General features: G+C 39.0%; 1 protein-coding gene across 1 annotated transcript in view; it reads right to left on the bottom strand.

The window, feature by feature from the left end:
• The window catches only part of LOC145539802 (phospholipid scramblase 4-like), a 42,252-nt gene that overhangs the window by 11,864 nt on the left and 15,429 nt on the right, over nucleotides 1-14,959 (bottom strand). Inside the window, exons 2-4 of the mRNA XM_081573961.1 lie at nucleotides 10,212-10,239; nucleotides 9,609-9,719; nucleotides 712-947 (exon numbers count right to left, since the gene is read on the bottom strand). Of these exons, the coding sequence (XP_081430087.1) occupies nucleotides 712-947; nucleotides 9,609-9,719; nucleotides 10,212-10,218 (354 nt within the window). The 5' untranslated portion in view covers nucleotides 10,219-10,239. The remainder of the gene's footprint in view (nucleotides 1-711; nucleotides 948-9,608; nucleotides 9,720-10,211; nucleotides 10,240-14,959) is intronic.

Here is a 14,959-nt window from a genome sequence, read left to right as displayed (position 1 = left end):
AATATCCTTGTTACTGTTGTTGTTGTTTAGTTGCTAAGTTGTGTCTGACTCCTTGAGACCCCATGGACTGCAGTATGCCAAGCTCCCCTGTCCTCCATTGTCTCCCAGAGTTTGCTCAAATTCATGTCCATTGAGTTGGTGATGCTATATAACCATCTCATCCTCTGCCATCCCCTTCTACTTTTGCCTTCATCTTTCCCAGCATATGGACAATATTCTTGGATGGCTTCTATTTTTATTTACATTGTATGTTTTGGGAGATGGCAGGACTGGCTGATGAAAACTATGGGTAGTGAGAAAAAACAAAGGTTTAAGGCACTGAGTGATTCACTTACTGTCCTCTATTCTTCGTAACATTGCTTTCCTTGTTGTTCACCCTTTACTTCTAAACAAATGACAACTTAATCAACATCTTCATAGACTTTCTACTATCCCTATTCCTATTTTTTAAACTGCGTTCAACAGGATGTTGTGAATGTCTTAAAATTCAGCATACACCCTTTAGGAAAGTCATATTCGTACCACCAAAAAAATCCCTATCTTCTTTTTTCCCCATTCCCATTCCTGAAATTATCATCACCAAGCCTATAGTCACACAAATTAAACATCTATCATCACTGACCCATTACCTTCATGTACTCTATCCAGTCTCTTCTTCTTGGATCCCCAGTCATACTTTGTAAGAAAATAATTTGGATTTGTGTGGAGTACCTGGGCTAGGCATTCCAGACCTGGAGGACAGTGTGGTATGGGAGTCGGCGTTGGCATCCATACTACTGGAGCAGAAAGTTGCGGTGCAGGATATTTTCCAGGCTGGTACTGGATGGGGCGGATACTTCCAGTCTGCATGTACATGGGGAAGATACTAGGCTGATGTGGACCGTAGTATCCCATAGGCAAGCCTCCTGGGTAGCCTGCAGGTGGAGGGATAGCCAGTCCAGGGGGCCCTACATTCAAAAACAAATGAAAGATTTATACATTATGAATGCTACAATATATGGTGGTGTCAGCATGACTTTTTACATGGAAATGATAGGGATCACACAACCTCCCCTTAAAAATAACACGGGTTCCATTTTATGAGTATATAGAATGTACTGAAATGCACTAAGGGGATTTATACCTTAACTCATTTAATCTTCTTAAATCTTACGAAGTAATTATTCCCATTACAGAGGCATAGAAATAAGGATGAAATATCAAGTTAACATGTTAGCCTTTACACATTCATTTCCTTCTTTGGAGATGATAATATTCCTACTTCATTGGGTTGTAGGAAGATTAGTGCAAGGTCTAGCATATAATTAGAATGCAAAATTTTTTGCTACTATGTTTATTGCTATTATTGTTTAAGGTCTTCTCTGGTGGCTCAGATGGTAAAGAACATGCCTGCGAGGGGGGAGACCTGGGTTTGATCCCTGGGTTGGCAAGATCCCCTGGAGGAGGGCACAGCAGTCCACTACAGTATTCTTGCCTGAAGAATCTCCATGGACAGAGAAGCCTGGCAGGCTGCAGTCCACGGGGTTGCAAAGAGTCACACAACTGAGCAACTAAGCACACACATTGTTTAAGGTCAGAAAGATAGTAAGTTCTACTTAACTTCAAAGGGGTTCTTTTAAAGACTACTATCTAACTCCAGTGCGTTCTCATGGCAAAACTCTATTAGCCTTTGCCCTGCTTCATTCTGTACTCCAAGGCCAAACTTGCCTGTTACGCCAGGTGTTTCTTGACTTCCTACTTTTGCATTCCAGTCCCCTATAATGAAAAGGACATCTTTTTTGGGTGTTAGTTCTAGGAGAAGGCTCTACACGTGGACATCACCAGATGGTCAACACCGAAATCAGATTGATTATATTCTTTGCAGCCAAAGATGGAGAAGCTCTATACAGTCAGCAAAAACAAGACCAGGAGCAGACTGTGGCTCAGATCATGAACTGCTTATTGCCAAATTCAGACTTAAATTGAAGAAAGTAGGGAAAACCACTAGACCATTCAGGTATGACCTAGATCAAATCCCTTATGAGTATACAGTGGAAGTGACAAATAGATTTAAGGGACTAGACCTGATAGACAGAGTGCCTGACGAACTATGGACAGAGGATCGTGACATTGTACAGGAGACAGGGATCAAGACAATACCCATGGAAAAGAAATGCAAAAAAGCAAAATGGCTGTCTGAGGAGACCTTACAGATAGCTGGGAAGAGAAGAGAAGCAAAAAGCAAAGGAGAAAAGGAAAGATATTCCCATCTCAATGCAGAGTTCCAAAGAATAGCAAGGAGAGATAAGAAAGCCTTCCTCAGCGATCAGTGCAAAGAAATAGAGGAAAACAACAGATTGGGAAAGACTAGAGATCTCTTCAAGAAAATTAGAGATACCAAAGGAACATTTATGCAAAGATAGCCTCGATAAAGGACAGAAATGGTATGGACCTAACAGAAGCAGAAGATATTAAGAAGAGATGGCAAGAATACACAGAAGTATTCTGTACAAAAAAGATCTTCACGACCCAGATAATCACGATGGTATGATCACTCACCTAGAGCCAGACATCCTGGAATGTGAAGTCAAGTGGGCCTTGGAAAGCATCACTACGAACAAAGCTAGTGGAGGTGATGGAATTCCAGTTGAGCTATTTCAAATCCTCAAAGGTGATGCTGTGAAAGTGCTGCACTCGATATGCCAGCAACTTTGGAAAACTCAGCAGTGGCCACAGGACTGGAAAAGGTCAGTTTTCATTCCAATCCCAAAGAAAGGCAATGCCAAAGAATGCTCAAACTACTGCACAATTGCACTCATATCACATGCTAGTAAAGTAATGCTCAAAATTCTCCAAGCCAGGCTTCAGCAATACGTGAACCGTGAACTTCCAGATGTTCAAGCTGGTTTTAGAAAAGGCAGAGGAACCAGAGATCAAATTGCCAATATCCGCTGGATCATCGAAAAAGCAAGAGAGTTCCAGAAAAACATCTACTTCTGCTTTATTGACTATGCCAAAGCCTTTGACTGTGTGGATCACAATAAACTGTGGAAAATTCTGAAAGAGATGGGAATACCAGATCATCTGACCTGTCTCTTGAGAAACCTGTATGCAGGTCAGGAAGCAACAGTTAGAACTGGACATGGAACAACAGACTGATTCCAAATAGGAAAAGGGGTACGTCAAGGCTGTATATTGTCACCCTGCTTATTTAATTTCTATGCAGAGTACATCATGAGAAATGCTGGGCTGGAAGAAACACAAGCTGGAATCAAGATTGCCGGGAGAAATATCAATAACCTCAGATATGCGGATGACACCACCCTTATGGCAGAGAGTGAAGAAGAACTAAAGAGCCTCTTGATGAAGATGAAGGAGGAGAGTGAAAAAGTTGGCTTAAAGCTCAATGTTCAGAAAACTAAGATCATGGCATCTGGTCCCATCACTTCATGGGAAATAGATGGGGAAACAGTGGAAACAGTGTCAGACTTTATTTTTTGGGGCTCCAGAATCACTGCTGATGGTGACTGCAGCCATGAAATTAAAAGACGCTTACTCCTTGGAAGGAAGGTTATGGCCAACCTAGATAGCATATTTAAAAGCAGAGACATTACTTTGCCAACAAAAGTCCGTCTAGTCAAGGGTATGGTTCTTCCAGTGGTCATGTATGGATGTGAGAGTTTGACGGTGAAGAAAGCTGAGTGCCGCAGAATTGATGCTTTTGAGCTGTGGTGTTGGAGAAGACTCTTGAGAGTCCCTTGGACTGCAAGGAGATCCAATCAATCCATCCTAAAAGAGATCAATCCTGGGTGTTCATTGGAAGGTCTGATGTTGAAGCTGAAGCTCCAATACTTTGGCCACCTCATGCGAAGGGTTGACTCATTGGAAAAGACCCTAATGCTGGGTAGGATTGGGGGCAGGAGGAGAAGGGGACGACAGAGGATGAGATGGTTTGGTGGCATCAGCGACTCGATGAACATGGGTTTGGGTAGACTCCGGGAGTTGGTGATGGACAGAGAGGCCTGGCGTGCTGCAATTCATGGGGTCGCAAAGAGTTGGACACGACTGAGCGACTGAACTGAACTGATCTAACTCCAGAATAGTTTCATCACCCCCTAAAAAATCCTATACCAATTACAATCATTCCCCACCTTTCTCCCAGGCCCTGGAAACTACTACCTCCACAGATTTGCCTAAACTAGACATTTCATATAAATGAAATCTTGTAACACATAGCCTTCATACCTGGTTGCTTTTCGTGGCATATTTTTAAGGTTCATCAATGTTGTAGCATGTATTAGTACTTCATCAAGAAAAATTAGTGAAATAACAATACTCATGTCAGATAAAATATATTTTCAGACGAAAACTATTACTAGAGGTAAAGGATATTTTATAATAACAGAAGTGGCACTCTGTCAAGAAGACGTAACAATTATATATAGCTAAAAACAGAGTTTCAAAATATATCAAGCAAAAACTGATAAATATAAAGTGAAATAGGCAATTCAACAAACAATAGTTAGAAATTGCAATACCCCATTCACAATAATGGGTAGAATACATGAGCAGAAGATCAAAAAGGAAACAGAAGCATGAAAACAACACTACAAATGAAACTAGACATAACAGAATGTATAGAACTCTTTACCCAACAATAAACGTTATAACATTCTTCTCAAATGCACACAGAACCTTATCAAAGACAGACCTGTTGGCTGGGCCATAAAACAAGTCTCAGTAAATTTAAGACATCTGAAACCCAAACAAAATATATTCTGTTACAATGAAGTAAAACCAGATATCAATAATAACAGAAGGAAATTTGGGAAATCACAAATATGAGGAAATAAAATAATGTACTCCTAAATTATCATAGGGATAAAAAAAAATCATGAGGGACATTAGAAAATACTTTGAGATGAATAAGCAAAAACATAATATACCAAAGCTTATGGGATGCAGCCGAAACAGTGCTTAGAGGGCAATTTATAGCTGTAAACACCTACATTAAAAAAGAAATATCTTAGACTTCCCTGGTGGTCCAGTGGTTAAGAACAATGCAGGAGAAATGTGTTTGTTTTCTGCTCCAGGAAGATTCCACATGCCTTGGAGTGACTAAGCTCATGGGCCATAATCATTGACGCCTGCGTGCCCTAAAGCCTGTGCTCTGCGTTAAAAGAAGCCATCGCAATGAGACACCCCCACACCACAGCTAGAGAAAGCTCACGGGGAGCAACAAAGACCCTTGCAGCCAAAAAGAAAGAAAGAAAGATCTCAAACCAGTAACCCAAATTTCTACCTTAGAAATAAACCAAACTCAAAGCCATCAGGAGGAAATGATAAAGATTGAAAGAGAAGAGAGTGAAATGAAAAACTAAAAATAGACAAAATCAACAAAACCAAACATAGGCTCTTTTAAAAGATCAAAAAATTGAGAAACCTTAAGCCACACTGACCAAGTGAAAAAATAGAGATCAATTATTAAAATCAGGAATGAAAATGGGGCCATTACTAAAATCTTACAGAAACTAAAATATACCATAAGGAAATACGACCTTACGTATGCAAAAGCAGAATACTGCCCATGATTTCTGCACACAGCACAGCCAAGGGGGTGGGCAGACCACCTAAGCTATGCTTCCTGTCCAACCCACTGATTCACCCCTTCCCTCACTCCATTTAAGGAACTAGCTTACCTACTTGGCACCTGTTACTTGTTCTCACTCCCTCCTGCTGTGGCATGAGCCTCAGAAAGCCCTGTTTGAATTTCTCATCTGGCATCCTATCAATTTCTATTGATTAAATAGTCCGAGGACCTAGGTCTATAACACTCACAAAGGTAGATGCATAGTGGATGAAGGGATTAAAGAGGAGGGGCAAGGAACTGAGGCAGAGGAGATACCCTATGATGTAAGTGCTGACACATGAGACCCAGTTAGCACCTTCACGACTGGCAAAGGTTTTAGACAGAAGAGGCACAAAATGAGCAGCTGCACAGGGGAAGCTCAGTACCACATGGGTAAAGGCCATGTGTGAAGATTTAGCAAACAAAGCAGAAAGGAAGGTGGGGAGGAAGGGATGATGATGAAAGACCTCTATTCTGTGCAAAGGACTTTATGCTGATAACATGCAAATGGGAGTGACCAGTTTTACATTTAGAGCTTTTATGAATAGGAAGGTTGGATGAGGCAGGGTGTGCCTGAAGGAGTCTAGGTGGGAGGTAAGGAAATTTAATTATGCTGAAAGGAGTAGAAAGTGGAAAAACAATGATCAACATTTAAGAGATACATTGTCTTGGTAACAGATATCGGAGAAGGCAATGGCACCCCACTCCAGTACTCTTGCCTGGAAAATCCCATGGACGGAGGAGCCTGGTAGGCTGTAGTCCATGCGGTCGCTAAGAGTCAGACATGACTGAGCAACTTGACTTTCACTTTTCCTGTTCATGCACTGGAGAAGGAAATGGCAACCCACTCCAGTATTCTTGCCTGGAGAATCCCAGGGATGGCGGAGCCTGGTGGGCTGCCGTCTATGGGGTCGCACAGAGTCAGACACGACTGAAGCGACTTAGCAGCAGCAGCAGCAACAGATGATATGAGGAAAGGGTGTCAAGTTTCTGACTGCAGGAGTCCAGTGTAGAGAAAGAAGAGAGGGTACGTGTTTAGGAACAAGATGCCAAAGATGTATTGAGTTTCATTGAGTTTGAGATCCCAGGTCACTAGCGGCAAGTGGTCTACAGGCAGGTGGAAATGTAAGTTTAGAGCAGGGGAGACTGATTTGGGTGGGAACTGAAGGATTCCTAGGGCTTCCCTGGTGGCTCAGTGGTAAAGAATCCACCAGCAATGCAGGAGACAGGGGTTCAATCCCTGGGCTGGGAAGATTCCCTGAAAAAGAATATGGCAACCCACTCCAGTATTCTTGGATAGGAAATCCCATGGACAGAGGAGCCTGGTGGGCTACAGAGTCACAAGAGTCAGACACAACTTAGCAACTAAACAACAACAAAGGGATTCATAAGTGGTTAAAAGCAAATGAAACCACAGGATATTCCCAAGATTACTAAAGAGAGCGTAAAAAGACAGGTAAATGGAAGAGATGAGAGAGGGAACAGGCCAGTGCAGCCGGGGGCTGGACAGGGAATCAGACCAAGAACCTCTGGGAATACCAGTTTTCAAGTACAGTTTACACACAGCTCTTGATAGAGACAGACTCAGGAGAGACTAAAGGAAAATAATGAGAACGAGAAACAATGTCAAATTAGAGCTAAGTGAGAAAAAAGAGCTAATATCTTTAGAAAAAATGGAGAAAATTCAGTTTATTGTAAAGAATATATTGGGTTGGCCAAAAAGTTCATTTAGTTAGGGAATATATTGTTCAATAAAGTTTTTGGTGAAAATGAAAAATATGCCTTTTATTTGTACTTAAAACTGGACGAATTTTTTGGCCAAGGAAATACTTTTAATTTCTCTAAGAACTGTGTTCAAGAGTACTCAAACTGGACTAGATATTGGATATCTCTCTCCTCTTTAGAACTATTATTAAAAAACAACAATGTCATACAAACTATCTAAAAAATACTAATTGTTATACCATTTTAATGAGTTGATGATTAATTATTGTGGTATTAACCATGTAATCTTAGGAAAAAAGTATCTCATGGAACAAAATCTGAAGATCAATAAATCAGAAGAAAATTACAATTTAGATTATGGTGCTATTCAGCATAGAGACTATATTTCTAAAAAAATCATATAAAAATGTATATAATCAAATGATTTTTGTTATAAGAATGCATTACTCTGAGATGTTAAGAGAAGAGAATAATATGGGTGGGAAATGGTATATGTTTTATACTCCCTTTTAAGCTTTAAAACTGCTCTTAAAAGTTCTGATTGTTCTGCAAGAAAACACAACACAATAAAACAAGTTTAACTTTGTGTAACTTTGTTATGGAGCATTGTTCTACCACTACTAGTGTGAGAAATACTGCTTTATGGAATTTGTATTTTCTTAGTCATTTTGACTATCATTATCCTTTTTTACTTTAAAAATACATGTAATTTTCTCTTTCAACAGACTATACATAACAAGGATTTCTTTATTAACTATTCTTTTAAATATATTTGGGTCAAAATTATTTTCAGTGGGAATAAATATCCAGTAATATAATGCAAATGAAATATATAATTGAACCTTAAGAAATTCATTAAAGCTAAGTATTTCTAAGTTCCTTAATGCGAATTAAGGGGACACAATTTGCATCAGTATAAGTAAGTATATCATTCAGCCACTAGATGGTGATCACAGTAAATTTTTGTTGCCGATTTTCATAACTGAAAATTCATCAGTCGTATGCTCTTCATCATAATATTTTTCAACTTATCTACTCGTTTAATTTGAAGGCTGTAACCTGCTCTCTTGCTAATTTTTTGATACAGAAGGGAACAGACACTTTCCCAGATGAACAGAAGATGATTTATAGCCAACACTTACTTCTTAGAAATGGTATAGTTTCTGTTCTAGTATAACCTAGGTACTTGGATATAGAGCGACTGGTGAATATAAGATAGATAATTTGATAGCCACTGAAGAAAAATACAGAGTAATGGTCAGGTACAGTGAAATTATGACCCAGGGTTGTCAAAAATTTGGATTTAGCAGGCATTAAGCAGTAATGAGGGGTTATACAGGGGCTGTATGCTCAGATTCACATAATACACACACACATGAGGGAAAGAGGAAAAGGAAGCCCAAACTTCAGAAAGCACTGCAGAGACAAAGGCTACCTGAGCTCCATGGATCGTATGTCTGGAGCCAAGAGAACACCCTAGCCAGTATCCTGTGGATACCGGGATTTCTTCTGCTCTTTCACAGCCTAACTCACTTGTTTCTATCTCAAAACATATGCTTAAATATATATTTAAAGAAACAGCAGTACACTTTACCATTTTCTAAATCATTAAAATCTATTTGAATATAATCCTGATTAAAACTATTTCCTCAGTCAAAAGACTCTTTAATTTTTAAAAAGTTACATACTGCCCACATACTTAGGAGCATCCATTTTCCTGAGTCCCTGAATACAGTATGAGTTTTCAGACTTGCAAAAATATTTGAAGAACGACAAGCTCCTTAATCAGAACTTGAAGCCATTTGCCTCCACTGTTCTGCACTTCTGGCGTTTGTCCCATGAATGCCTCAGACCAGACCATCATGACCACGAGCTTTTGGACACAATGTTCTTTCTGCAAGGTAAAGCCCCTTCCCGCTTCCTTTGATTGAGAAATTACTCATTGTGCCAGTAAAACTTGATTTCCTCAGTGCTCCCCTCCAATCCCCCATAGAGGAAGTTACTGCCTTTGTGCACTTACAACATTCTCTTCATTCTTAAGCAAAAAGAATGCCATCAATGTTTGTACAATTTCCTTTCTTAGTTGCCTATAAATCCTACGAAGACAGGAATATGATTCTAATTAACATCTAGTAAACTACTTGGCCCCCTGTAGGCATTAAATATTTATTTATTGAATCATTCAATTAATTAATTAGTTAATTTTAAAAGCAATCTTAACTATGAGGATGGCTTTCTGGAGAGGGGAAAGATTCTTTACGAATATTTAACCTACCTGGTACAAAACTGGAACTGTACTCAGGAGGGGCACCAGGCCTTGGATCAGGTGACTTTATTTGATTCTCTGTTTCATCTGCAGGTTTCTTAGGGGCTGTGGGGACTATATCTTAGGGGTGAGAAAGGTGGTACATGATTTACAATGGGAATGATAATATGATTACAGAATATATTCATTTTTTCTGTTGGTATGCATCAATGAATATGACCAATATTAAATACACTCATTTCTTATAAAAAGCAACTCAGTACGTATATTAGATATCAACCTATCAATATATTTTTAACTATTACCTCTCTTTGCAGACTTACTTTCCCACCTGCATTTTTCCTTTACCTAATTTTCCCCCACGTACAATCAGAGACTTTTTTCATTACCTATATGCCACTCTAAATCCCTTTTAATCCTTTTCTGTCAAAGATAAATAAGAATGTTCACATATATAAATGAATAAATAAATGTATATATATATATATACTTCAAATATTAAACACAAGTAAGTAACTTCAAAAGGAAATAGACTCCAATTTTTTAAGGAAAGGAATCACACAGTTCACAATCGAAAATACAGTATATTAAAATGTATTCACAAAAACTTACCTGACATTTTGAAGAATTCCAATTAAACCTGAAAACAAAAAAAAAAAGCAATTTTTACCTTATATATTTACTATTATTAATTAGCGATACATGTAACAAGTCTGTTATTCTTTCAGTCTCTAGTTACCTTTCATTCATTCCTTCATTAATTCAACAACTATTTCCCTAGCACCTATTTTCTACATGGTGTTGAAAATACAGCAGTAAACCAGATGGGCACTCTGCTAGAAATTATATTCCAGTGGGGTGGAACACATCAACAAATATTTAAGATTAAATTTAGATAGTACAGTTATGTAGAAAACAAAGTTAAAGTAAGGAAAACATGGATGGGGAGCTCCCAGAGGGTCAGGGAAAGCCTCTCTCGGGAGGTGACCTTTCAGCTAGCCGAACCACGGGGAAGAGTTCCAGAAAGACAAGAAAGCTGAATGAGAAGGCCCTGAGATAACAGTAAGCTTGTGATACTCAAGGGAGAGAAAGAGTTCAGGTGTGACAGGACACAGGGAAAGAAGAGAGCCAAGGTCAGAGGTGGAGATAGAGGTCTGATCATACCTAAAACTCATGGTAAAATGTTTGGAATCTGTTGTAATTGCAGTGGGGGAGTCTTCAGGAGACTTTAATCAGTGGAGTGATCAGATTGATTTAAACTTCATCTTAAGGGTGCGGGAGTGGAAGCAGTGGGGGAGGGATGGCAGCAGTAATCCACGTGAGAACTGATGCTGGTTTAGACTGGAGATGACATGGAGAGGGTCAGATATGATCAGATGCATAAAAAGATTTGGGAGCAGAACCTACAGGAGTTGCTGATGGACTCAAGGATGAGTCTCACTTTTTAACCCAGGGTATCTAAGTTGATGGTGATGCCAGTAACTGAACTAGAGAGGAAGATGGTGGGCAAATATTGGGGACTGGGAAAGGTAAGAACCACAAGTTTAAATCAAGACATGTTATGTTTACAATGAGGCTAAAAGAAGATATGTTAAACATTTAAATAAAAAATAGGTGTAGGTAAATATGATGAGAATAATTCAGAGAAGTAAAAATGTTGAGATGATATTTGAAACAAGAGGTGGGTTAGGAGAGAGATTCCATTAATTCAATCAAGGGGAAAAGATTATTATTAGAGAAAGGAATTTCAGTATTTCAGGTTTCTTAGTTCCATGTGATGACAAATAAAGAGAGAACATCATCAAAAGCTACAATATACTGAATGCTTATCAAACGTCAGGAAAAAGCAGAGGACTTTTCATGTATTATCTTCAATTTGCACAGCAAAGGAAACTATAAACAAAATGAAAGGACAACCCATAGAATCGGAGAAAATATTTGCAAACAATGCAACCAAATCTTCAAAATTTACAAATAGCTTGTGCAGCTCAATATCGAAAAAACAAACAACCCAGTCAAAACTTGGGCAGAACATGTAAACAGACATTTCTCCAAAGAAGACATACAGTGGCCAACAGGTACATGAAAAGATGCTCAACATCGCTAATTATTAGAGAAATGCAAATCAAAACTACAATGAGGTCTCACCTCACACCAGTCAGAATGGCCATCATCAAAAAAATCTACAAACAATAAATGCTGAAGTGGATGTGTAGAAAAGGGAGCTCTCCAAAGCTATTGGTGGAAATGTAAATTGGTGCAACCACTATAGAGAACAGTCTGGAGGTTCCTTAAAAAACTAAAAACAGGGCTACTATATGATCCAGCAATCCCACTCCTAAGCATATAGCTGGAGAAAAACACGCTTCAAAAGGATACATGCACCCCAGTGTTAACTGTAGCACTGTTTACAGTAGCCAAGACGTGGAAGAAGCGTAAATGTCCATCAGCAGAGGAATGGATAAAGAAGATGTGGTGTATATATACACACAATGGAGTAATAGTCAGTCATTAAAAAGAATGAAATAATGCCCTTTGCAGCAACATGGATGGATCTGGAGATTATCATACTAAATGAAGTAAGTCAGGCAGAGAAAGACAAATATCATACGATATTACTTTTATGTGGACTCTAAAAATATAACAACCATGTACAAAACAGAAACGGAGTCACACACTTAGACAACAAACTTATGGTAACCAGAGGAGAAAGGTTGGGGGAGGAATAGACTGGGCATTTGGGGTTGACATGTACACACTGCTATATTTAAAATAGCTAATCAGCAAAGACCTACTGTTGAGTAGGCACAGAGAACTGTTTTTTTCTGTAGTATCATAAATGAGAAAAGAATTTGAAAAAGAATGGATACAGGTACATGTATAACTAAATCACTCTGCTTTACATCTGAAACTAACACAACATTGTTAATCAACTATACTCTAATATAAAAGAAAAACTGAAAACAAAAAAAAAATAAAAGTATAATAGTGGAAGAAACAAAAACCATCTAATACATAAATGGAAAATGTTGCTAAACTTAAGTACTTCTAAGTACTTTCCATGTTCTTTCCAATGAATCATCTTGCTTATCAGAGTACAGAATGTGGTCATTTGTGAGTAGTCAATATGGATACTGAGTTGACCCAGTGAATGTCACCACTGCATAAGCCAGTATGTAGATTCTAGGCTCTTGCCAAGCCTGGGCCACCAGTCTCGGCCCAGTTCCTCTCCTTCTCTGGAGCTGGAGTTTATTGTGTCTTAAAAGCAAAAGTGAAAGTGTTAGTCACTCAGTAGTGTCTGTCTCTTGACGACCTCATGGACTGTAGTCAGCCAGGCTCTTCTGTCCATGGAATTCTCCAGGCAAGAATACAGAGTGGGCAGCCATTCCCTTTTCCAGAGGATCTTCCCAACCCAGGGACTGAACCTGTGTCTCCTGCATCACAGGTGGATCCTTTACCGTCTGAGCCACTAGGGAAGCCATGAAATTAAAGATGCTTGCTCCTTGGAAGAAAAGCTACGACAAACCTAGACATAGTACTAAAAAGCAGACATTACTCTGCTGACAAAGGTTCGTCTAGTCAAAGCTATTATTTTCCCAGTAGTCACACATGAGAGTTGAACCATGTGAGAGTTAAACCATAAAGAAGGCTGAGTGCCGAAGAACTGATGCTTTTGAAATGTGGCACTGGAGAAGAGTCTTGAGAGTCCCTTGGAGTGCAAGGAGAGAGAAAACCAGTCAATCCTAAAGGAAATCAACCCTGAATATTAATTGGAAGGGCTGAAGCTGAAGTTCCAATACTTTGGACACCTGATGAGGAGAGCCAACTCATTGGAAAAGACCCTGATGCTGGGAAAGATTGAGGACAGGAGGAGAAGGGGACAAGAGAGGCTGAGATGGTTGGATGGCATCATCGACTCAATGGACGTGAATCTGAGCAAACTCCAGGATATAGTGAAGGACAGGGAAGCCTGGCATGCTGCAGTCCACGGGATCACAAAGAGCTGGACATGAATTAGCGACTGAACAACAACAAAAGTAAAAACTGTTTCCTGGTACACACTGCAAATACAGACCCAAGTGTAGGTCAATCAAGAGTTCCAGAAATTGGTCCTATTTCTTTAATGATGGTAATATTTGGTGTTTAGGAAAATGCTCATATTTTTCTAGAACCTTAAATTCTGGACATTTCTAGGATTGTACTCTCAAGTGACTGCACGTGTACACACAGGTATACATGAGAATGTTCTTGACATACTGCATATCAAAAGAAACTGAAAACATTTCCAATTTCCATCAAGTGCACATTGGATAAATAAAATCTGGTATATTCATAAAGTGTAACAGTATACTGTAGAGAAAACAAAGTACAGTTATACTCATCATGTGTGCATACATACTCAGCCACTAAGTCATGTCCAACTGTTTTCAGCCCCTTTAACTGTAGCCCCTCTGTCCGTGAGATTTTCTAGGCAGAAATACTGGAGTGGATTGCCATTTCCTCCTCCAGGGGATTTTCCTGACCCAAGAATATAACCTGCATCTCCTGCATTGACAGGTGGATTCTTTACAACTGAGCCAGCTGGGAAGCCCCGCCATACCCATCAATAGTGATGTATCTCAAAATTACAACACAAAAAAACAAAATAAGTCACAGGAGAACACATATGAATCCATTTAAGAATATTCAAAAGCAGGAAAATGAAACAAAAACTTTTTTCTGATACATGTATGGGAGAAAACTTAAGAAAAGTTAGGGAATTATTAACACAAAATTCAGGAAAATGGTTACATATGGAGGAGAAGTGATGTGGGACAAGTGTTCAGCTCTAATCCTCAAGGGGCCTGAACTTCCTGCTAATGTTCTAGTTCTAACAGGATGGTACGAACAGGGGTGATGGGTTACAACTAGTTTTTAAATAGTATGTGTATGTTTAAATTTGCATATTTGTATGTATGACATTGTTCACAATAAAAAGTACTTCTTTTTTATTGTGACGAACCGTGTGACAGGTATATGTTGAGTGTAAGTTTCTAACTAAACATATGGTGTTCCTTTTTATATTAAGCCTGGGGATTGCTGTCAAAGATATGTGACAGAAAGTAATTAGAACAGATTATTGAGTGCCTTAGTGGAAAGGGGCTAAATTATCTAGTTATCTATCCAGCTGCCTATTCATCCATCCGTCCATCCATCTGTCTGTCTATAGTGGCAAACAGTACATAGCATAGTACAAAATGGCAAATGTTAACAACTGCTGAAGCTAAGTGAAGATAGAAATTTGAATAATTTTATTACAAAAAGAACTTAAAAGGACGGAAATTCCCTGGTTGTCCAGTGGTTAGGACTCCATGCTTTCA

The sequence above is a fragment of the Giraffa tippelskirchi genome, chromosome 2 (assembly GCF_054371585.1).
Source record: "Giraffa tippelskirchi isolate mGirTip1 chromosome 2, T2T-mGirTip1v1.2.pri, whole genome shotgun sequence".
NCBI lineage: Eukaryota > Metazoa > Chordata > Mammalia > Artiodactyla > Giraffidae > Giraffa > Giraffa tippelskirchi.
Note: the sequence above shows the minus strand (reverse complement) of the source record. Positions and strands in the feature narration are given on the sequence as shown.